General features: G+C 35.8%; 2 protein-coding genes across 2 annotated transcripts in view; one reads left to right on the forward strand and one right to left on the reverse strand.

Moving 5' to 3' along the window:
* Positions 1-24,577, forward strand: part of LOC110833901 (uncharacterized) — a 442,516-nt gene that overhangs the window by 717 nt on the left and 417,222 nt on the right. The window contains exons 2-3 of the mRNA XM_022072476.2: positions 15,565-15,649; positions 20,781-20,831. The gene's annotated coding sequence lies outside the window, so the exon portion shown is untranslated. The remainder of the gene's footprint in view (positions 1-15,564; positions 15,650-20,780; positions 20,832-24,577) is intronic.
* Positions 2,433-22,213, reverse strand: LOC110833900 (endoplasmic reticulum transmembrane helix translocase). Its single transcript, XM_022072473.2, has 20 exons — positions 21,913-22,213; positions 20,270-20,359; positions 19,620-19,810; positions 18,999-19,227; positions 17,591-17,744; positions 16,755-16,907; positions 15,278-15,460; positions 14,688-14,825; positions 13,886-14,006; positions 13,076-13,406; positions 12,262-12,498; positions 11,403-11,615; positions 11,131-11,320; positions 10,432-10,559; positions 9,567-9,705; positions 8,608-8,804; positions 8,180-8,322; positions 7,796-7,916; positions 7,235-7,378; positions 2,433-5,683 (listed from the first exon to the last, which is right to left on the reverse strand). Exons 1-20 carry the CDS (start codon positions 22,171-22,173, stop codon positions 5,576-5,578), a joined length of 3,471 nt encoding a protein of 1,156 aa, XP_021928165.2. The 5' UTR covers positions 22,174-22,213; the 3' UTR covers positions 2,433-5,575.

Here is a 24,577-nt window from a genome sequence, read left to right on the forward strand (position 1 = left end):
TGCCCATCTCATTCTGCTTGATTTGATATGACAAGAAATAATGTCCTGATTCACACAGTTGTGTTCAGTGTCTGATCATAAAACAATAATTGCAGCAGTAAATAAATCAAGGCTTCTGTTTCTGTTGTGCATTCGTGATTATATTTTACGTACTCTAATATATCAAAACTATTCTGCATGCTGCTTCCGCCTTCTCTTGTAGGATTCAGTAGGAAATGTGGGTGGTAACGCCTACCTGGATATTCATACTTCTGGGTGGTCAGTACTGTTGATACAGCAGTGTAGCTTCGTAAAACATTCACAATTCTATTTTGTTAGAAAATCAATTTCTGCATTATATAAGATTCGTACTGCAACAAAATATGGTACAATCACTCCCCTTCCCCTTGGAACTGTTTTATTAGCCCCACCCAGCTGCGCTGTGGCATGGGTCTTCTCGCTCACCTCTTCTGCAGTGCTGTTCTTCTGTTACCGATGTCTCCAAATTCGCTGAGCGATAATGGCGGCGGCTTAACTAGGTTGAAATTTGGAGAAAAATATGCAAAGGAAAAACTGACTACGTGTACGTGTATTTTAAGCATTAGGAATGAAATATGAGTGACGAATTTGTTATCCTACGAATACATAAACCATTTGCGTTTACATATTTGGAAGTAACATACATAGACAGGTGGTTTGTTTGCTCCTTCCTGAAGGAAAGAAGGAAACTCAATAATAATACATACATCGGTCACCCTCATTTAGCTTCCCTTGTTTCATTCTACTGTGCCCAAATTTTCTCGCACAGCTTTTCTGTGCACAGAGTATCAAGATAGTAAGAAGGTAAAGCTACAGCCATGCTGGACTTGTCCATCTCTTTATACATCATGTTATGCCAATATCAGAGATTTACTACACTCTCTGTTATTGTCAATCATGTATGTCATCTCCATCTTGTCCAATGACACAATGTGTCAGTCCTCCCACACTCACTGTCAGCCATAAAAATGGTCAGACTTTCTGTGTTTAAAGTTTATACATCAAACAAATTTTATAATCTTAGTTCTATGAACAACATTAAAATTCACGTTCGAATTCGAATTCCACCTATTTGTTAATTTTATATATTTACGGGTTTCGTATGATTATCACGTGAGTTTCACACGCGCAAAACCCCGGTTGTCTTCTTGCTTTCGGTACTTCTTACCCCACAATCTCGAAGTACAATTCCCCTGAATAACAGCTATACGGGTATTCTATATTTATGCACACGCACGTTTTCGTACAAAAAAGAAATATCGACAGCTTTCTGTCAGTTGCATATCACTACGGATGTTACAGGCCTTCCTTTGATGAACGATCAATGCCGGGTTTATATAGTACCCACCTAACAGTCGACGGAATTAAGCGCATTCGAAATTCATTGCAACAACTTCATTAAAACGTTGCATGCATTTGGAGATTTCGGGAACAGAAACTTTTACCGGTCATATTGACGAAAATAACGGGAGTATGACAACAGACCATTTAGCAATTCTGTAGCAAGGCCTACATAGGTAATTAGCATGTGGGGATAATCAGGTTTGCAAATACCTTTTTAGAAGAAAGCTGTAGAGGTAAATGGGAGAATAATATTAGGAAAGGTTTTATAGAAAATATGCAAACTGAAACTGAAGCTTACCATCGCCTGAGATGTCTATCTAATACTTGCTGCTTCTTATCATCAGATTATTACCACACTCCATGAAGATGCTTAAAATCACTTCTCATATATATAAAACTATTTCAAACCAGTTATATTTCAGTCTTATAACTGAACACATGATTGTAATTACAATTATGCAACCATATGTAATTGGTCCATTTTTTTCTTTTGCTGAATCCCATGGGCTTTTGATGCTTACTAAAGATTATGTTAGGGGCCTATTTGACACAATATATAATGAGTGTCATAATTTGCATTCTTATTACAATTATTAAGTGCATGAGAGATGAGAAATGCATGCACTTTAATTAAAAGCATGAAGGGAAGGGTCCACTTAGCAGTGGTAGGCATAAATGGGAAAATAAAAATTATCAAAATATATTTTACAGAAACAGGGTATGAGGAAGTGATCTGGTTTTCTTTGGCCCAGGATAGGATTCAGGTTTGAACTCTTGTGAACAGTAATGAAATTTCAGGTTCCATAAATGGCATGAAATTTATCAGCTTCTCAAGGAGCTTTCTGCTCTATAGTGTCCAATATCCAAATTTGTATTCTTAGGAGAATTACTCACAAGAATGACTAAACTTACCTTACAATATTTTCTGCCTCTGGAAACTAAACACTAAAAAGCTTGTGTAGCTGATTCAGGTCTCCCGAACAGGTCTAAGCAGCACCGACCGGTTTCCAAGTATTTTTGTAGGAAGGCATTATTGAAGGTAACATAAAAAAGTATAAATTTACATGACATACTGTGCTGTATGAAATACATTTTTCATTGCAGAAATAAAGGGAAGTACAAATTACAATATGGAATGTGACAAATGTACAAATTTGAGAGAAAGTTACAGGAGAGGTGCATATACTTGCTTCATTTCAAGCCTTTCTCTACCACTATGCCAACTTGCATCATAGTATTAAACAGCTTCAACACTGCATTATGATAAAGCATGTGCCAGGCCTCTCCTCTGACTTTTATCAATTACTGCAGCCATTCATCAAACCTCCTTCATTTGCCTTAAAACAAGCACATGAATTTGGGTAAGATGTATTACTGCTGAACTGTTTACCAGATTGCCTGCTTACATTGACACATACAGAAATGTATATGCAGGTACAGGCTGAAACAAAGTATACTGACCATGCAGACTTTACACACTGATATTGGTTTTTGTTTTTAACATCACAAATACTTAAATAATACTGTATCTTACAACTATCTTCTGAAATTTAAAACAACAATAATCATATCCTTTAATGTACTTTAAAGCTATTAAATATTATTCCATCATACAATCACTTAGTGCTGCTTGTGTATGTTTTGATATAAATTGAACAAAGATGATCTTAGAATTACAAGTATCTTGTTAGACTGACTATATTTTCAAAGATGATCCAAAAGGAATTCAGTAATGGTTAGTTTCATGTAATGTCAATTACAGCTTGACACTTTCTATAAAGGCACTTCATTTTTTTATTAATTTGGTATTATCCACATACATTTGAATAACAGTGTCCATGGGAGATTCCAAATATTTCTCACACAGTCTCAATCTGCAGTGAACAGTCATACTGATAACAGAAGAAACAGCATAGACTAATTACGTATTTCCCTTTTTCCTCCAAATATCTCAAGTCTAGAGTAGGGACACGCAAAACGCACAAGAGTTTTTCAGAGGGCTAGAACAGTGGAGATGGAAGACAAAAATAAAATTACCTACAAAAAGTTTAAGTTTATTATTATAACTGTTAAAGCATAAAGACGATACAACACTGCTATTCATTAATGGCTGGAAAATGACAGCACCAGTAGATAAGACAATTCTTAATAAGTAATTTATTTAACATGTCTGTAGGCACTACTCATACAAGGACCAGAACAAAAATAAAATAATTAAAAATTTAAAACAAAAAAATATGCTACATACTACAATTTTGTAGAGAATGCTGTAAACATTTTGTATCCCAATTGTAAATATACTTTGGTTCAGTAACTACATGTTGTAATGTCCCACTTAAGAACTAGTCAGATTGCCAATAAAATCTTCTCGGGCAATAAGCCACATTAACTGGTTACCATAGTAAACCAACGTTTCGGGAACCAACTCTGAGTTGGTACCCCAAACGCGGCTGATTGCCCGAGAAGATTTTATTGGTTGTACTCGCTGCAAAAGTCTCAAATCCTATATCCTCAGATTGCTTTTATCAATGGATCAAATGTTTTATAAATTAACAGTTATAAATCATATAAAAACAATACAGGTAATTTTAAATTCTTATTCACAGCACAAAGGGGTAGGGGGTGGGGGAAACAGAAACCAATATCAAAGTGTAATGATTTTAAGAAAACACTGCAACCTGTGTATTAGCTATCTTTCATTATAAGATAATATAAATACAAACAGCACTACATTTTGATGTGTTACCTCAGTTAAATTATAATCTGTAGCACAGTATTTTAGGAATGATTTTGAACATCATAGTATATGTTTTCCAGCAGTTATGTGGTGTCAAAATACAAATTCAATTATTTCAATTAATTTTCATATAAAACAGAACTGAAAAATGTGAATCTTCAGTAGATACATTACTCAGAACTGCTGATCAGTTCAACCTGTTTTGTTAACCATTTTAAAAACTGCACAACAAATATATAATTTAAATATTAACTTTATCTCCATCAACATGTGACATACCAACCATGAAATCATTTTTAAAATGTTTAAAAGTAACAAGATTATTATGTAACCAAAGTCAAAAGCCACAACCTTCTACCACAGCACATGAATTTTGAATTCTCTACAAGCTTCATTTAATCAGATGACAGCATTTACCATTAACAACAAAGAAGTTTGTTGTTTACAATCATAAAGGTTTTCTGAACCATTCAACATACCAGTGAAACACTCTGACACTGGTACACATGTATGAAGAAGTTGGAATGGAAAAAAAGAAAAGAAAAAAGAAATAAGGGGGGGGGGGCAGTTATTAATTAATATGTACAATTTTTGAATGGGTGAAGACTAAGACACACTGGTATCCTTCCAGGTGTCAAGGGTGCATGTAATTCTCTAAATTTCTTGCACAAGTATAGAATTTAATACTTTTTACCTGACACAGTTTTAATTTCAAATTGCCAGACAAAAACTGTGTACACTTGGTGGTCTGTAGAACAAATATCAAATTTCAGATTTCTAATACTAATACTGGATTTCCACAGGTCATACTAGACACACAATCAATCCCTCCAATAAAATACAGTATACACAATTTTTAATTTATTTTGACATACCAGCCTCCATTTCCAACTACTTGCTTACTGTTTCTTCCATGTTTATTTAAATAGAAGAACTGAATTGAAAGCCATGTCCCCAGCAAAATTATGACACAAAAGACAAAATTTCAAGGCTTCAAATTACAAAATGCTAGTGCTCATAAGGTTTTATTTGTTACTCAACATACTTTGAAACAAATTCTGGTCATTTCAAGTTCTCCAATTTACTAAAAGCTATGCCAAAATCTTTCCATTAACTAATACATCATGGTAAAGCATATAATACATGCCATTTTATAATTCCAACTATGGTCATAGTTGTTTCTCCATCAGAATTAAAAACTCCAGCAGACATTGACATGAAGTCCAAGATTTGAATGTCTCACATTTTGCTTTGGACACAGCTGTACAAATTGGAAATAATTACTTTCTTCTTAAAATATTTTACCCAATCCCCATATGTTCCATTTAAATGGTTGCAAACAAATTGCTCTAATTTGAGATTATGAAAAATGTGCATTAACGCTGAAGATTTCAGTTTGGAATATCAAAGCTTGTGGCAGCTGCAAATGGATCTTCAAACCACTGTGTTTTTAATGAGTCTATGGTTGTACACTTCTCATTTGATCCGCAACTTTCCTTCACCCAGTAGCCATAGACAAACACGGTCCACAAGGAACGATAGAACAAAGTCTGCAAATAGCACTTGCACCAGGATGATTCGAAACTGTTGAATATGCACAAAAGAAATGCATTACAACTGAACTACTAAAACTCAAGATACATGAGACTAGTTTACCAGTTGATTTGTACTGCTGTGAAGTATCTGCTCTCATTTTCAGTAAAGAATATGAGTTACAATTATTTTAAAACAAAGTTCTCATGGAAATGTTTGGACCTAATGGGAGAGAGAGAAAAAAAGGAAGAATATTTATTGTTGGCTGACAACACATAGGGGTTTGACCTGACAGGAAACTTCAATGAAGAGACAAAAATGAATACAAGATTTTAGGGTAGAAACCTTTGGGAAAATGGTAACTTGACCCAGAAATTTCATAAGAGGACAATATTAATATAAATCTTAGGGAAACAGTATGTGAGAATGGGAATGGATTAATGTAATCAGTATTTTGTTTAATGGTGGTATTAATATTACTGAACTTTTAGGTTCTTTACCAGAGATTTTGTTAATGACAGAATTTACTAAATGTATATACAGTGAAACCTCTATCCATCGTTCCCGGAACTATCGTTTTCCCGGATGCATCGTCCGTTTTGTTCGGTCCCGAATACATCCCATATAAAATAATGTTACATTTTCCCGCTTCTATCGTTCCTCGAACTATCGTTTTATCGCATCGATCGTTCAAAAATCTTAGTCCCGGCCAACAATTTTCCCGCAATGATCGTTTCTGAGAATTTAAAATGCTGGGTTTTGAGATAAATTAATACCGAAAGACGCATAATGTTTTTGGAATACGCAGTAGCGGTAACCTGTTTTGTCGCCCAACCAGCACAGATTCTTTTGGAATGAGGGGTCAGCGGTGCAAGGGTGATAGTTGGAGTGAATGGCGGTGCCCATTGTCAGAAATTTTACGATTTTAATTTGGGTGCACTCATATTTCGTTCCAGCGATGCCAGATGGCATGTGCAGTGTGAATTTCTTCACAAATGCTTTTATTACAAGTACAAAGGAAAGGCTGGCGGCACTTTTCATTCTTCTAGTTCATCTCATTTCCAGCGGTTCAGGGTCTTCTACAGCTACGTTTCGTTGAGTTCGGCAGTAATAGTATTTCCATTCTTCCTGTTATTGTCCGCAAAGGGGGTTGGAGTGGTGAGGAAGAAGAAGACGACGACGAATGCGAGCCCGAAGCTTTGCCGAGTTTTGCCGAAGCGCACGCTGCATTGGCGAAAGTGAAGTCGTTCTTTTATGCGCTTAATATTAGTGAACGTGACGAGGAAAACATTTTGAACGTGGAAAGTGCTCTGTTTGGTCTAAAACGTAAAGTTTCGACAAACCAGTTGTCCATTAAAGACTTTTTTGGTAAAAAGAACTAACTTTGAAAGAGAAACATTGTTTTTTTTTAAATTTTTAATGCTTTCCCGCATCTATCGTTTTCCCGCATTCATCGTTTTTATTTCCCACCCCCGCCGAAAACGATGCATCGAGGTTTCACTGTATAATTGTAAAATTTTATGTTCTAATTAATAAAACAATGTATCCCAAAATGTTAGGACAGAAAATGGAACTATTACTAGTATGGAAAGAACAACTTACTTCTGGTGGAAATTCTACTATTTCAAACTGGTATGCCATATCTGGGAAAATGCCCATTGCCAAAGCCAAAATGGCACCTGCTGAACCCACAATACTATACAGAAGAGCTTTGTTCTCTGTAAGGCTTTCCATATATGGGTGGCCCTGCAAAAATAAGCAAATCAAAATCATATTATTTGACAAGACAGCAATTCTTCTCGGTGAATTGAAGAGAAGGCAGACAAACTGATTTTGCATAAACAAAACTGAGCTGAATAACCAGCTTTCCACATGTAAGCTCTTCAAATTTAAGCTTTCATATAAGAGCTGTTGTTTGAATTAGCCACTGTGAGAACACACTGAAATCAATTTCCATCCCCAAGTTCTTCAAAGAATTTTGTTTTTGACTTGACATAAAGATCCACATAATTTGATGTCTCTCATTACTATTATTAGAAATGTCTTCAGTCAGTATGACATAAAAATCCACACATATAATTATTATTATCTCATTCCTACTATTAAAACATTCCTTTCTGTTTCATTTTGTTTTTCTCCAAAAGTATAGAACTTTGGACTTACCCGATAATTAATGGCAAATGTAGAAACTTGCAGAGCCATAGAAATTATGTATACTGTACTGTTTAGTAGACTGGGAACAAACTCCTCTTCTTCTTCCATGGTATCTGCTGGTTTCTCTTCTCTAATGAAGAAAAAACATCTTGTAACAACACCTGTTAATGTATTCATTATAGGAAAAGTAATTTTCATGGTGTTTTATGGGACCAGATTTCTCTTATTTTTGCAATGTCTAAATGTGGCTAAATGTAAAACAGGTACATCTCAACTTAATACTATCCATGTTGGGATAAACAGGAAACCTTCCCACTAACTTTTCAGTGTTACGGACAGAACAGGTCTGCTACACAGGAAAGCATGCATAACAAATATATGCCTCATACTTACTTTGGTGGTGATCTCATGGTAGCTTGTTGAACCAAGTAGATGAGACAAATGAAATGGACTAGAAATTGCAGTAGTACAGTCAAAACTGTATACATATTAAAGATGTTAGGTAGAGGTCTCTGTTGTGATAATGTCTTCAATGGCTGAATATAAAAACAAATTGTTTATATTAAAAGAAACACCTTATTAGCAAACAGTAATTTTTGTTCAAGTTGGTCATTACAATCTCTTACATTATAACCCAAAATAAATCATGGGAGGTGCCAAATACAAATTATATACCTCAATGAGATATATCATGTTTTGCCCTAAGTCTTGATTCATAAGTCACTGTTACGAAATTTCTTTAAAAAGATGAACAATGTCAATGTGCCTCTTTGCACTACTACAAAATTTGTTAATAAGGAAGAACAGAAATACCAACTTACCTTTGATCTGGATATGAAAAGAAAACATGCAGCTAGCAACAACCCTTGTAGTGTTGCTTGCATGTCACTGAATTTGATTCCATCCAGGTACAAGACTGATTGACTATATGCAAGAATGAGGGCATTTAATGCCAAAATCTTGAACATCTGTAATGTTGTTACCAGTGTACATCGGCCCTGTTTTATAACATGGCAAACTGGAAACATAAGACAATACAGAAATTCTTTGCACAGCCAGAAGCATTACAATGAAGTAAAAAGCTGCCTTTAGTCTGTCAGTTTTATAACAGAAGCAATGTTACTGATCTTAGAACTTTCTTATCTTTTGTGCCTATGAAAAACTTGCACATTGATGAAAGGAAAACATTGAAATGGATCTTACATAAACAGAATGTGAATGTGTGGTCAGGAATCATCTAGCTCAGTGTAGTTACTGAAAGCTTTTCTGAACATGACAAAACCCTCTGGGTTTCATGAAAACAGAATTTAACCATCTGTATAACTATCAATTGGTCACGAAAGACTTGTAACATGGAGTTTGACAGTACCTTTGAAACGGGGATGAACCACATCAAATTAATCAATCTATGTTACACTAAATTTATTGTATGCACTTATCTCTGACCCAATTCTGCAGTCTTGTGTAGAAATACTTTATTTTAGGAAACAGAACCCCAGAAACAAAAGGATTCAATAAATCTTTACCCACGTAATTTAAACATGATATATTTTCTTTGGAATGTTTTCAAGCTTGAGATTGAATGGCATTGGGCTGTGATCGTCTGGGGTATGATGCCATGTAGCCTAGCAACCGTCTACCACAGTACATGACATCTTAAGCCAAAAGACAACAATCCCAATTTTCACTGCCATGAAAACCTCGTCTCATTAATGCTTACTGCAATTCGAATATCGCAAGTTCCAGAAAATATTTGTTAATTGCTATTTAAATTACTTACTGCACATTATAGAGGACAGTTTTGATGTGAATGGTGCTGCAATGCTTGCATCACCCAGCTTCACAATCTGTGCCTGGTCCTGTTCTTCAATCTCTTTCAGTAACTTCTGAAGTTGTGTATGTGTCGCATTAACAGCATTCTGCATCAAAATTACATTTTCTGTTTAAAGAAATTAAATGGAGTAGATGTATACTGAGTTACTAATTTCTTCATGAATGCAATTCTGATATGTTACTATCATTCCTAAATACTTTAAATTCCCATGTTTTGAAATTTCTTAGCTACTAGTCAATCCCTTTATATTACAATTTTGTCCTACAGTTTGTTCATTTAATTAAAAATAAATAAAACAATGAACTAAAAACACCTTACAAATCTCAACGTACAGCAATTCTTAAATAATGCATCAGAAAAAACGTGGAAGCACGACACATTTTAGGGCATGAGAAGAGAACAAGGGTTCATAGAAATGTTTTAGATGTTTCAATAATCGTGTCCTTTTGGCCCTTATTCTGAAGCAATTACTCTGTACTTACATAGGTAATATACAATATTTATAGTATAAGAGTAGGAAGGATATACTTATTTCTTGTATCATATAAACTTACAAAAATGAGGAAGATGAAATTCCAAATATACTTGAATGCCACTCTCAATGTTAATCAAGAAATACACTTTGGTGATTCGCTTCAGCCAGTGTAATCCAGACATTTAAAGTGACATGTAAAGTCTTATATTTTTAGAATTTCAAAGTAGTTTTCAAAGTGCCTTGCAAAACTAGACAAATAACAGATCTGAAAAAAATAAGTAAAAATAATGTTTACTAGAAAATAACGGAGACAGTGATGGAGGTTTCATAACTTACTTGTCTTGAGTTTCCATGTGATCCAGGATTTGTTCCTCCTAAACCATGACCTCTGCGTTCTCTATCCCCTCTTTCTGGCTTCTTCTTTTCTGGTAACCTCTCAGGAGCATTTGACAAAATAGCAACACCTTAAATGAGAGAGAAAAAAAGGGGGATTTTCATGTCTATCTGGCAGTCAAGGAATGAGGCCACTTGTTCACCAGCTATGGCCTACATTGTCCAAGCCTCTTTAAACTTCATCTTCTGTTCTATAATCCATGTGATTTATAATTTAACAGCCTGGGAAGTCTATCTTTTTTTATTCTGTCCAACATGTTGAATCCATTCATCCCTTCACTATGTACTTAAAAATGTTGTCAAATTCGGGTTCTATTTTTAGTACTTTTAGTGTTTTCATTTATCTTATAGTGCATCCAGGTGTGTTCTGTTGTTCTCATGAAATTAATTTCATCAGCTTTAATTCTGTTTTTGTTGTTTGCTTTCAATATACAGTACTCACTGCCAGAAAATTAAAATGTTGGACCTTGATGACTTAAATATTGTTTAACAAGATGTTAATTGTAAAAATGTAGAAGTTATATCTTCTATAATTTTTCTGCGTCATATGACATTCAGCATCTGGGGTATCTGGAAGTACTGGCTTGTCAGGACTTCTAGCAAATGTATGGTGACAATGACTATATTGAATATGACACTTACCTACATCAGCATGTTTCAGTGCCCCCACATCATTTGTACCATCTCCACACATCAGGGTTGTAAAACCAAGAGATTTCAGGGCTACAATGACAAATTCTTTCTGTTTTGGTGCAACACGGGCAAAGACAGATATATGCGGCAAAATTTGATAAAAGAACTGTCTATGATGTTCACTCAGGAATGTCAAGCCCTGAGAAAAGAAGATCATGACATGACTACAGGAATTTGTTATGAATATTTTCATTCTGAGAGGCACTGTAACATTAACTCACCTCTCCTGTCACACAGAGATCATAATTTGATACTAATTCCTTATAAGTCTTCTGTGGCAAGACTGACAGGTGTTGTGACTGGTCGATGCTCTCCCATACCCAACTACCATTCCCTAATTCAGTAAGAATAAGAGTCTTTGATTTCTGTGTAAATCGCAGCTCCTTGGCTACATGGCAAGCAGTAAGGGGATTGTCACCTGTTATCATTACTACCTGCAAGCAGAACAAATATAAGGTGTAAAGTTGTTGGAAAGTAATTCTATCCTGGCTTCTTTTCCCTTAACAACATATTTTAGCCTTAAGAGAAAGCATGCAAACTGGCATATCACTGTAGACCAAGACAGTTTCACTGTATAAACAAATTTCCCAGTACAGTAGGGCCCCGCTTTTCAATTGCATGCATATGCCCCTCGCGCTCAACAGCAGAGTCAGAGAAATGCGTCCGGCGCCATTTTTTCATCGCTGATTCAGTCTGTTTACAGCTACTACTGATATTCATTTTACTTTTATATAGTTTTTTTAGGCCTATCACTATTGTGCACTTACTATATGATAGTTTAAACATCTTATTAAGCTTCTATATGCATTTGCAATTGAAAAAAGGCAAAGATCCGCTTTTCGGCGGGGGTCTGGTCCCTAACCTGCCATATATGCGGTGCTCTACTGTACGTGATATTCTCCCTTCCCTACTTCAGAGATCTCTCCTTTCCAAATATTATATTTAGTACATTGTTTTCAAATACTTATAATGAATGATTCTTCATCGTCCATTTATGATACACTGCAGAACTAAGTTAGTCTCTCATCTACATAAACCTATCAATCATCTCCAGGTAACATGGTAACACTAGGTGCTTACCAGATGTGAGGCATTTAGTATCTCTTTTATAACAGCACGGGAATCAGATTTCAATGGACAGGAAATAATCACAAATCCTGCAAACTTGAGATCACATTCTAACTCATCTCTTGTGAGTTCACGTATCTGCTGTGGTGTCAAGCGTCCTAATTCCTTCCAACCCAGAGCCAGAACACGAGCACCTCGACGTGACATCTCCAGGTACACAGCATCATAGGTGGGTGGAATGTTTGAGAACTGGAACAAAGTCAGTTGTTGCCTGAACGCAAAGCAATAAGCAAAGTGATACATGAGTGTATATTATTGTGACATTCAATTCTATTGTTACAAGATTAATAACCAGGTGGTAAGTATTAAATGCTGAAGACATAAAGGAAGTACATACCACAGCAACTTATCTGGTGTGCCTGTTTAATATAAACACAAGAGTTCATGCAGAGCACTTAACATATCCATATGGAGATAAAGTTTCAGAATCCAAGCAATAAGTTTACACTGTTATTACAGATCAAATTAAAAAATACAAAAATCATGAAAAACACTTGAATTGCCTTCTTTTGTAGACACCTTTCACAGGGGATAAGACAACTGTTTGGCTGGCAACTGTCAACTGACATGTTAAAGATGAAACATTCAGACAGACAGACACACATGACCTATTATGCATTCAGTCTACAATCTCTGTGCAAAGAATGTACAAAAACTGAATATACAAAATCTAAACCAGTTACACAGTTTCAGCTGACTGTAATAACCACCAGAAAACAAATTAACTTTTATCTGCCAGTGAATAATATGCTGAGAAAAAACTTACCATGGGCTTCAGTGTCTCTGGTGCACCTTTGACTGTGGTAATGTAAGTTGTATCAGTGCTACCTGGCAGTGTGTAGCCTGTAATTACAGACATTCTCTTCAAAGCAGAAGAGAAGTGATGTCGATGGAAAATTTTCATCCCGGGAGCTTTGCCTCTTTTTGGTATCACTGCATCACCTTTTGTAAGATTCCAGTCAACAGCTGTGAGAGTTGCTTTTTCCAAAGGATCACCCACAAGTCCATCATCTAATTGAGCCAGAGCATGGCAAGTTGCTAGGACTTGAATGCTCTCCAAAGATGTTTCCGACAGAGGCACCACTCCCTGTCGGACACTAATGTGAATCCAGACAGAAAATTGTATAATATAATCAATCAGCACCAAATATATCTTGCAAAACAGGCCTTCTCTGATTTATGTTAAAAACTGGATAATTACCAAATAAAATTCCAAATACTGACATGGATTCAATAAATGCAAAGGTGAAATTCATACTTTACTTAATAGAACACATTCTTATATACCATACTTGAATTGCAGTACTGATTGGTATTTATCACATCACCATAAATTAATGGACTTATGTGTGTTTAGACACACAGCTTATTTATACAGAAGTAACACAATGCATGTATTTGCTTGGTCACTCTTGACTTTCAAACATGTGCCTCTGTGACTGAAATGGCTGGCATTGTAGTTGAGCATTCCTTTTTTCAAATTATTACATTATCTCAGGTATCATAAATAATTCTTTTGAGCAGTTATTAGAAAATACTGAACATAATAATTGAATATCCAGAGTTTAAAACTTACTCAAGACCTGCAATTCCTTCCACAACAAGGTTGTCACTTGTAAGCGTTCCTGTTTTATCAAAACAACAGATTTCAACTTTGCCGGCAAACGGAATACGAAATGGTTCTGTGCAGAATACACCTGAAAGATACGCATTTTTCATATACAAAGTTTTGTGTACAAAAAAAAAGAATACACCAAAGAAATGCCAAGTACCCTTAAAATTTATTAAACCACAGCAGTGTCTTAATCACATTTTGGTAACAGCGTTGCGAACAGACATTACAGACATAGGCTCAAATGTTGGTGCCAACCAAGAGAAGCGTGGGGGATGTGGAAGGCAAATATACACATAATTTTTTAATCTTATATATACGTTCTTTCATACAATGCTATCCATTTCTGCCCTTGTTTTGCTCTGCATTTGGCCTTGCAATAATGGTCTATGACCACAACTAATTCCTTGCTTGGCATAACCAATCCATTAATAAAGTTACCACTATGCATAAGCAAGGCAGTAAATAACAACAGGAATTAGGATGGGGGACCTATCTAGTCTCAAATATACCACAAAAGCTGTTAAAATCATACAACTCACCAATTATCAATGTCAAATGTAAGATATCCTGGAATATGCTATAAACTATACACTGCATTATCATCTTGGTGATGTACTGGACACAAGCATATAGAAACACGAGACTGTGTAAATATGATCATATGTTTGTTCAAACATATATGATGAGTAATGAGATAAATTAATTATGTATATATTTTAAATTACTTCATGTACCTGGCTAAAAGCAGAAAAGCCAATGTTACCTAATTTTGATAATGACAGTAATGATGTGTTGACTGCTAGTGATAATTCTATGGGCAATTCTGGAGGCACAACAGATGTTAAAATCAGTGCACACTCTAGGAACAGCTTATACCTGTTCCTTGTTGGGTCTTCTGAGCCTGTAATTAATAATACAAGCATAATTTTAATATCATGTTCTTTTACAATAGTAATATCATTCAATATTTCTTTCAATAACAAAGTAAAATCCTACAAATCAGAACCCATGCAACAAAGTACAAAATTTGGTCTTACTAGAGTTCAGTGAAAACATGTGAACCACAATGTACATGTCAATGGTAGTCTTCTGGGTTGTGGCACCATGTAGGTGGTACCAATGTTTCAGAGGAATATACTGCCTCCATATTCAAGGCAGAAGTCAAGAAATATCCAAAAAAACAGTATTTTCAGTATCAGCAGTTACTATGAGAGATGAAACAAGTTTGTCTCCTCTTGCTGGTCGGCTCTGAAGATGCAGGCAGTGTGTTCCTTCTACAGTGCTATGAGAACCTAAAATCCCATGTACCCAACAATTTCCTTGTAATAATAAAGAACTTCAGTATGAACTTACCCCTGATCCATACATAACTTGCAGCAGCGATTGCAAAGATCAGAAGGAACAGAATGAATCCAAATGTTTCCAAATTATTTGCAGTAACACGTTTTACTCCAAACAGTATAGTCCGTAAAAGCTTTCCCTGTGAAGTGTTGAATCCAATACGTAGTACATAAGCAACACAACCATTATCCTGAGCTGAAACCAATAAAGAATTATTTAATTTCCTAAATGATTCCCATCAACTGGATAAGTCTAATTATCTTGTGTATGATATATCACTTCCTACATTCTTGTTGCAGAAATATGATGAACTGACAACACGTCCCAGGTAGCAGTAATTTCTGGAAGTGACAACTGAATATAAAATGGAACACCACAAAAAAAGCAAGTATTTTCAGTAGCAGTAATTAGTATGAAAGCTGGAAAAATGTTGTCCGTTGATTGTGTGTCTCATGGTTGTAGACATGGTTATGATAAAGAAGGTTTAAAAAAGTACAGTATAACAAAAGAATGATGAATATAGGGTGAACAAACCAACAACTATTAACACTATAATGGACACTATTGCCATACGCGTTTCGACCTCAAGAGGTCATCATCAGTGGCATCAGGGAAATTAATACATATAGTCAAACGGTTCGAGCAAATTTCATAATTAAAATAGAAGGTAATTGACAAGATGACTGCACTAGATGCTGTTATTCACAGGAGTAAAACTCGCACTTAGCTGTTGATTCCGTTGTACGGTGGCCGTTGCTGGTCTCGGCGAGCTGTACTTGCGTCGTCTGTACCTGTGAACTCCAGAACTGTAGGCGAGAGACTGTCAGTTGGAAATGCATGGGTATATATAAATTTGAAATCAGGGTGGCCAACTATTGAAAAAAATACTTTCTCCTGTTTAATGCTAGGTCAAATAATACGTTAGAATCTTTGGTGATTTCAAGCTTATTTATACCCTTGCATTTCCAACTGACAGTCTCTCGCCAACAGTTCTGGAGTTCACAGATACAGACGACGCAAGTACAGCTCGCCGAGACCAGAAACGGCCACCGTACAATGGAATCAACAGCTAAGTGCGAGTTTTACTCCTGTGAATAACAGCATCTAGTGCAGTCATCTTGTCAATTACCTTCTATTTTAATTATGAAATTTGCTCGAACCATTTGACTATATGTATTAATTTCCCTGATGCCACTGATTATGACCTCTTGAGGTCGAAACACGTATGGCAATAGTGTCCATTATAGTGTTAATAGTTGTTGGTTTGTTCATCCTATATTCTAATACACTACACGGTATGCAAAGTTTTAAAATAATGATGGATTCTTCCATTGTTTAGAGTACTAGTGATTAAAGAAACTTGGTGATTTATATTTTCTTAGCACTGGAGACTGTTACTGCCAGTCATGTGCCAATTTACATGAGGATCCAGTAGACCATTACATAATACGTGGAAGAATTTGACCTGCATGAGACAGATTAGTAATACCCCTTAATCCAGCAGATGATTTGCTAGGTGGAGTATGCTGAACAACTTTGGTGCCTCCAAAAAGAACATGCAGCTTTCCATCAGCTTCCAAGTCAAGAAGTGTACTTGGCTCAAGGTTCTCAATAGGTTCCTTCATTTGTGGCACTGATTCCCCTGAAATAAAATTTAATCAAGTAATAATTTCATTATTAAAAATAAAACTGCAAATTGCTTACTAATACGTAAGTCCATATATTTTTCATTTAAATCTGCCGAAGGGTGGGGGGAGAGAGAGAGAAAGAAGTTCTTTCCTGGTTTACAACAAAAGTGAAAAGACTATCTAGAAATATCCACATACGTAAACAAAATCGGAAGCTTAGAAAAGTAAATAATTTAATTACCAACATAGCGGAGAAATTAAAGAAAGAATCAACTGTAAATTTATTACTACTTGTACATCCTGTTTCTGTTAAATGTATGGTACATCTGCTTTAAAAACTACATGCATGTAACATGAATTTTCATATATAAAATTTTTAACTTAAACTCCTAACTGATTAGTTTAATAAACTTATCAGTATAAGAGATTATGCATTTCAAAATAGTGGGATAAGTGGAAACTGAAGAGAATGGCAGTGTGAATGGCAAAGGAAATGGACAGACAGACATGTGCATGTGTGCACGCACACACACACACACAACAGCCCAACCCAGTCTTAAATCATAAAATGTAGAGTAGAATGTCAGCACTCTAATAACAGTATTAAAGGTGAGGCACTATTCTTTAATAGATTATACAATGCATACAGAATTATATAAATATGATCTTGCCTTCAACTTCTTTCCCTTCCACTTACCAGTTAACATGCTCTCATCAACAATGCATGGTCCACGGAGTAAGAGAAGGTCACAAGGGACAAAGTTGTCATGCTGTGATCGTGCAATAGACACTATGTCTCCTGGAACAAGTTGATCTGTAAATATAGGGCGCCATCGTCGATTCCGATAGACCTAATAAACAGTACATGTATATTAAAAAAGTGCTTCAGCAGCCTGGCAATAAGCTTGCATATAATCAAGCCAGTGGCATAGAGATAACAGAAGCAAAGTTTTACTTTATTCCTTTAGAACAAGGTAATAATGACTTTTCCACTGGTTATAAATACAGAAAGAGAGAGTGGGTCTTCAGCGGTGGCTCATGGCTTACTGTTCCAATAGCACATGTCTGGAGTGAAATTTAAAAGAGGGCATTCAATGATGGTTTAAGGTGTTGTTGCAGCTACTTACAGAAGTCCCAAGAAAAGTTACAAGTGTGAAATGAAGATTAACAGTACATTTCATGAAAATTACTAGATTTTGTTGCAAATTTATTCCTGGTTTCTTCAGATGCTGTGACATTTCCACTTAAATATTGTCATTCAATCTGCCATCAGTGATGTAGCAAAAAATGAAACCAACGTAATAAACATTTATATGATGGCAACAGAGTATTTAGTGCCTTATTTGTAGCTATTACATTTTCTTTTATTCAGTTTAAAATGTTCACCTAATCACTCTTTACAAGTTGAATCTCAAAGTAATCCCTTATTCAATCTCATAAAGAACTCATGGTTGGTATCCCTGCTTGGTCTCTAACTATGAATGACCCATCTGCATGGATTGTGCCCCTCAGCACCAACAAACTGCCTTCAGTCAAGGCCCTTATTCTTAACTGGTGGGTCAGTGTTTTTGGAAAATGACACCGTTTCTGCAATCAGGCCATACCTAACAGTGAAGTACACAGCCACTTCTGCATCATTAATATACGTGTGTGTGTGTGTAAATATCTGTTGTAGAAAATTCCTGTAATATAGAAATGTTATATGATACAATTTTGGTCTAATGGGCCAGGCACCACTGGTGATTTTGGCAGTTATATTAATTAAATAATGTGACCAGCTTTATAAAAATGATGCATGGCTATGCATGCCAAAGACAAAAGGCATTTTTATATTTTTCTCATACTATAATATAAAATGCTATGATTGTGAAAACAATATGCTCAAGATTTGTACTAAGTAATACACTTTAAGGAACCCACAGATCAAAAGAAGACAGCAATCTGAAGTATCTCTTTCTGTATATGAATGGATCAGCTAATTTTCTTAATATCTGAAATGTATGAGTATTTATAAGAAAGTTTGTGCAGTGTACTTCAAACATTTAATTTAAATTTATCAACCAAATTACATGTACAGCAAGTCTGTGAATGGCAATTTCACACACCTGTATCATATATGGTTTGTTGCCCATCTTTCGAATCTCTGCCATGTTGCGCAGCTGTTGCTGGACCAGCGTGCACTCAAAAAGGATAAGCATAACGAGTGTGAAGAGAGAGTAGTACCAGTATTTATCAAGGCACCACAGAGCAACACACAGCACTTGGAATACAAAGAATGGTGCTGTAGCTCGTTCTTTGAACAGCTCCATAAACTCCGGCACCACCATGTCAAGCCTACAAAAATTGGGACTGTCAGTGGATTCACATCTTCCTTCAGTCACTATTAAGTGATGGACTGCTTGATTAAAAAACAACTGACTGTCTACATGACTGGGATATGATACCCTGACATGGGTAGGAATTTATCTCCTTGCCAATATGTTGAAACTATCTCTGGCACCCATCCAGCCTCTTGAATTTTAATAAAAGACTGTAAACATCTGCATAATATGGTTGGACCTGCCAAAGTTACGGTTGCAATCATATCTTTAACCCTTTATACTTCACAGCTGAATGAAAGACAGTACAACATAAGAACTCTGTTAACAATGTGTCATACATCTAATTTTTATTATGACAGCAGTAAGGCAAAGTTAAACAACTGATTGTAAGAGAAGAGAACATACTGATTCCTGCCATATTTCATGTCTGCATTTGTGACGTCATGGTCCTCTTGATACCCCTTCCACTCCATGTACTCTCCAAAAGGGAGATCCACAGGGAACTGCAGACCGCGAAACTGGTTTTTATCTACATCCCAAACATACTTAGTCTTCTGGAATATAAACCATATGCTCACACTCTGGTTCACTTCATCCTGGAACATATAAGTGAACTTGCAGTAAAACAATTCAAGAAAGTGCACACAGTACATCATAAAGAATATGACTGAAAAGCTACATAAAATACACCTCAGCTGTCAACTTTCTAACTGTACTGAACTTATAGAAAATGACAATACTGTACATTTCACAAACTTTCTTACATCTGTCATACATGTTGACATGCTGTGTACTATGTTTGTTCTAAAATGATGGTCTTTGTGGTATTACTTGGGGTCATTCTCTCTATGCATGAGTAAAACTTAAAATCAACAAAATTACTGAAAACTTGTACAGATTAGAGTCCTATAGTTACCTATGTAACCAATTAATGGTTACAGAAATTTCACTGTCATCAATCATTTATTATTAATGATTACACTATTTGTGCTTAAAAATATACACTGCAAACTATAACATTCCAGTTTGTACTATTACTTCAGAATTATATTTACCTTGTAATGGTGAACTGAAACTAGTTCTGATGATCCATTATTGGCAGTTGGTACGACTTTAGCGAGTTTGGCCTTCAATGGATCTTTTGCCTGAAAAATAAAGAACATAAGAACTTCAATTTGAAATTCAGTTGATTTTTTATCTAAAAACTGAATGAAGATTTAAATCATGTAAGAATTAAATTTTAAACCCTCCTGATGTGAAGTGTCTGCACACACAAATCAGACAGAACATCAGATGTCAAGATCAAAACTTGCCAGTTACAGACGTTGTTTTGTGCGAAAGTTTGTGCATTTTTATCAGATTTCTAGTACATAAATCTTGGACACTATAAGCCCCAAACAAGGTGATGGTCCTTCCTATTTCCTACTTTAACAATTGCTTTCAAAAATGTGTTGAAGGTAACTATTTTACATCAATTCATATCACTTTTAATACATTTACTCGCTTTTGAGACATAATCAAAAAGAGCTTGGACAGTAAAATAACCAAACTTATTTTGTCCAACAGGTGGCATCAATCTTGAAGCAACGCAAGTTGGAACATAAGACTGCACAAAATGTAAGTATTATGTAATAATATCATTTGCATTCAGTTCATTTTGCAGTAATAATTAATGGTTTCTAAAAGCAGTGTGCTGTTACTTATTGATGAAAGGTTATACATTTTTAAATATAATAATTAAAATTATATTTTTAGTGAAATCAGCACAAATGCTGCAAATATTTACAAGAAAATGGAAGTTTAAGGAGACAAAATAATGTAGCATTTGGGTTAAGATATTTCAAGGCAGTAAGGAAGGCATTATAGGTGGCTATCCATACGGTGACCTGACAACCTCACAAATGAGTGTTTCCAGGAATGCGCTGGGATATCAGAATTGGACCACACCTACTAAAAACTACTGACAAATTTTGGTTATTCAAAACAATGAATAAATAAATAGGAAAAGTTTGACTAATACTGTATGTGGTGTTCCAAAGTTACGAGTTATACATACTGATAGAAATTTCTCATAACTATTACTTATTTAACCAGTGACAGAATATACAAAGCTTGCGCTCCTCTGATGGACGGTCTATAGGTTAAAAAAAGATTAACTATAATATTTTCCATTTCTTTTTCTAACAATTTTCTTTAATGAAACTGTCTTAAAAATGACATATCTTGGCATAACTGGTTCATTATGTCTAAGAAACTCTACTGAGTTACCTGTACCATGTTATTTACAGCATTATAAAAGGTAATTTCAGTCTTGTTTGAAGGTATGATGCAAATGTGTAGCCACATTTAAATATAAACCTGCAGTTGACATCATACACAAAGAAAAAATTAATTTCTTCATAAAGACTGATGAACTAAATTTTAACATATTACTAAATGTAAGTTAAATGCAGAGGCACACAACTCATACATACATGGCAAAACCCCAAAAATATCGTTTTGTACATATGAAATTGCAGTCGTAATTCTTTATAATGCATACAGAGGAGCATTTTTTCAATACTGCACCGTTCAATCCCACAAATCGTAAATTTTGAAATACTTGTAGCAAACATGCTGCAAAGGTTAAGCACGAACTCCAATTTAACCCTATATAATGGCCGTGAGATGTATTAATTTATGCAACATACAAACTTACACTTTTGCACGTTAAGAAACACTGCACGTGGACAGACCAGTGGCAGCAAAGGCAACTCAGAATTTGTAAAAGGCCAATCACCGCCACTCCGATAGGTCCTGCTTCGTAGTACTCTTCAGTTCCATATACAAAAAACCACCCGTATAACCAGCCTCCATAGAGTGTGAGAAATGGTAAAACATAACCATGAAATAGAAACTGACGAGGAATATGAAGGCTAACAGATTGAACTAAATCGTCGATACGTGTTGCCACCACCATGTTTATGGTCTCATGGTTGAGCGGGGGACGGAAGTTATATCCCACAGATAACAAACATATCCGTGCGGCTTACCAACCATAGAAATTAAAATAATCTTGTTGGTAGCGCCAAATAGCTGAAGTGAGACATACACAGATAACAAGAATAGTGCCATCTTGTAGGAAACAATATCAACCGCAAGAGGCCGTGCGAAGTGGCGACAACTGTTGGCTGGAAGGAAATTTTCGTGTATGTGTCATGTCATACGTGTTTTATGCAACAAAAGTCACGTGCGGCAGTTGTATTATGTGGATGAAAACTTTATCGGTTCCCTCTCTCCCCACCATCTTCAGAAAAATCCTCACCCTTCAGACAAACTGTAAAGCTTTTATAACGATGAAATTCCCACTCAAATATTGTGAATGTTCGAGAAAATAACTTTATGTGAAGTTTGTAGTAGTCCACAAAACTGTCTTCCTACGGTTATTTTACAGAGCCTGTAAATAACACGGTATTCTATGCTGTTTTACTTTTAAAATAGGAGCAGCATGACAACGGAGCGAAATATTTTTCTTCGCTATGGCTTTTGGCCTTTGAGATTTGCTTTCAAATCAAATTTTAATAGATTGCGATGCTGGTCTTATTTGTTGTAACGCTATGTTTACTTGTAGGTAAATACCAACTTTTGAAGAAACATGCTATCTCCATCTTCAGAGCTGAAGACGGAGGCAGTATGTTTCTCCGAAACGTCAGTTTATACCCACAAGTCCTCCAGGTGTTGACGCCCAAAGGACCAAAATGACATCTTCACCATGGAGAAAACTTTAGATCTCATTAAATATGCTTTCCCCTCTGCATGTAGTTGATATTATAATCACATAGAAATATTAAGTTGCCTTTTTATCAATAAATTCAGGTATTGAAGTCAGTACTCTTACGGAATTTTCAGCTTTCTTCGGTTTATGCCCGAATGCTGCTTTCAGAACGCCACCCACTCCATCCGAAGCTACTTAATATTGAATGTAGAAACGCCGTCGTCAAATAAAAATCAAAAATCCATAATCAGAGTGAGTGAATTTAGGAGTAGGAATGTACAGTGCGTTTGGTTGTGAGGTGGGAGGTACCTGTTAGTTGATACAACAAAGTACAATTTTATAACATCACCATCGGAGAGGGAGAACTGAATTTTTCAAGGGCCGCTTCGTGTATTATGTTATGTTGTGTTATGTCACGTCATGTTTCATGGATTGAGAAGTGGCAGGACAGTTTTATGCGCGTGACGTGGTATAAAATGAAGCCTCCTGAGGCCATAAGCTGTGTCAGTGTCTAATGTATTTATTTATAACATTTCGAAGACTGTTTCTGTCTCATCATCAGGGACCAAACTTGGGTTGGAATCAATAAAGCTAAGGTAACAAGCTACGTCTTGAATTTAATTATCATCGGACGATTCTATGGTGGGAGGCAGAAGAAAGTAAATAAATTAGAAATACACACAGAAAGAAACTAGAAAGAAATAAAGACTTTAATAAAGAAATAAATGGGTTTAGGTTATACAATGAAAGAAACGGAATAAACAATGAATAATAAGTGCAGAGAAAACAAATATAGGCTTACTAGAAAGAAGAAAGTGAATACATTGTACGCGCCGGTATAAAAAGCAGAAGTAACTAAATTAGGACAGAAGAATGAGTAAATGCAGAAACAAAGAAAATTACGAATGAAAAAAGAATTATCACAATATTAGATATTAAAAAGGAAACTTACTTGGGCTTTAAATGTCGCTGTTTATTTTGCCGCCCCCTTGTTTGTATAGCAACATGTTTCTCACTTAAAGGAGTTGAATATTTTCTGAGGCTCGATTGAAAATGAACGTGTTTTGTGCATGAAGTCCGCTTGCCGTCCTTCGTTTGTTCGCCGTTTTTTATCACATTAGTAAGTAGGCGGCAAGTCTTTCCTACCAGTTCTGAATCTGAGTCAGAAGATGGGGCGTTGAAACTTGAAAGGAAGCACTTAAGTCCCTAATGAAGGGACGAGCATCCCTGGTTAGGTCACTTATTTGCTTTTCTGCGAAACCTAAAATCTTCTCGTGCAAACATCCCCCCCCCCTCCCCCAATGTTTCATCCTCAGAGAAGTCGCCGCTTATTTACTTGCTGTTTGCAGCTGCTTTGAAATCTGACCGTGCGTACGTTTGCTCGTCAGTTGTGCTAATTATGAAGCTGTATTAATCTCTACTTGGACTCATTTAATTGCCTGCAATCACTGAATAACTCGCTCTCGTGTTTCTCTGCGCGCGCACGCACACACACGCTGTTTTCTACCTGGTTTGCTGAATCGAGTGAGTGCATTCAGTGAACAAATTATTATATGGCCTAGGCCAACTTCACACTTGATAACGAACACGTGGAATATACTTTGTTTAT

This window comes from Zootermopsis nevadensis, unplaced genomic scaffold (genome assembly GCF_977971745.1).
Source record: "Zootermopsis nevadensis isolate Lab colony 2312 unplaced genomic scaffold, Znev_1.0 Znev_ptg000022l, whole genome shotgun sequence".
Classification (NCBI taxonomy): Eukaryota; Metazoa; Arthropoda; class Insecta; order Blattodea; family Termopsidae; genus Zootermopsis; species Zootermopsis nevadensis.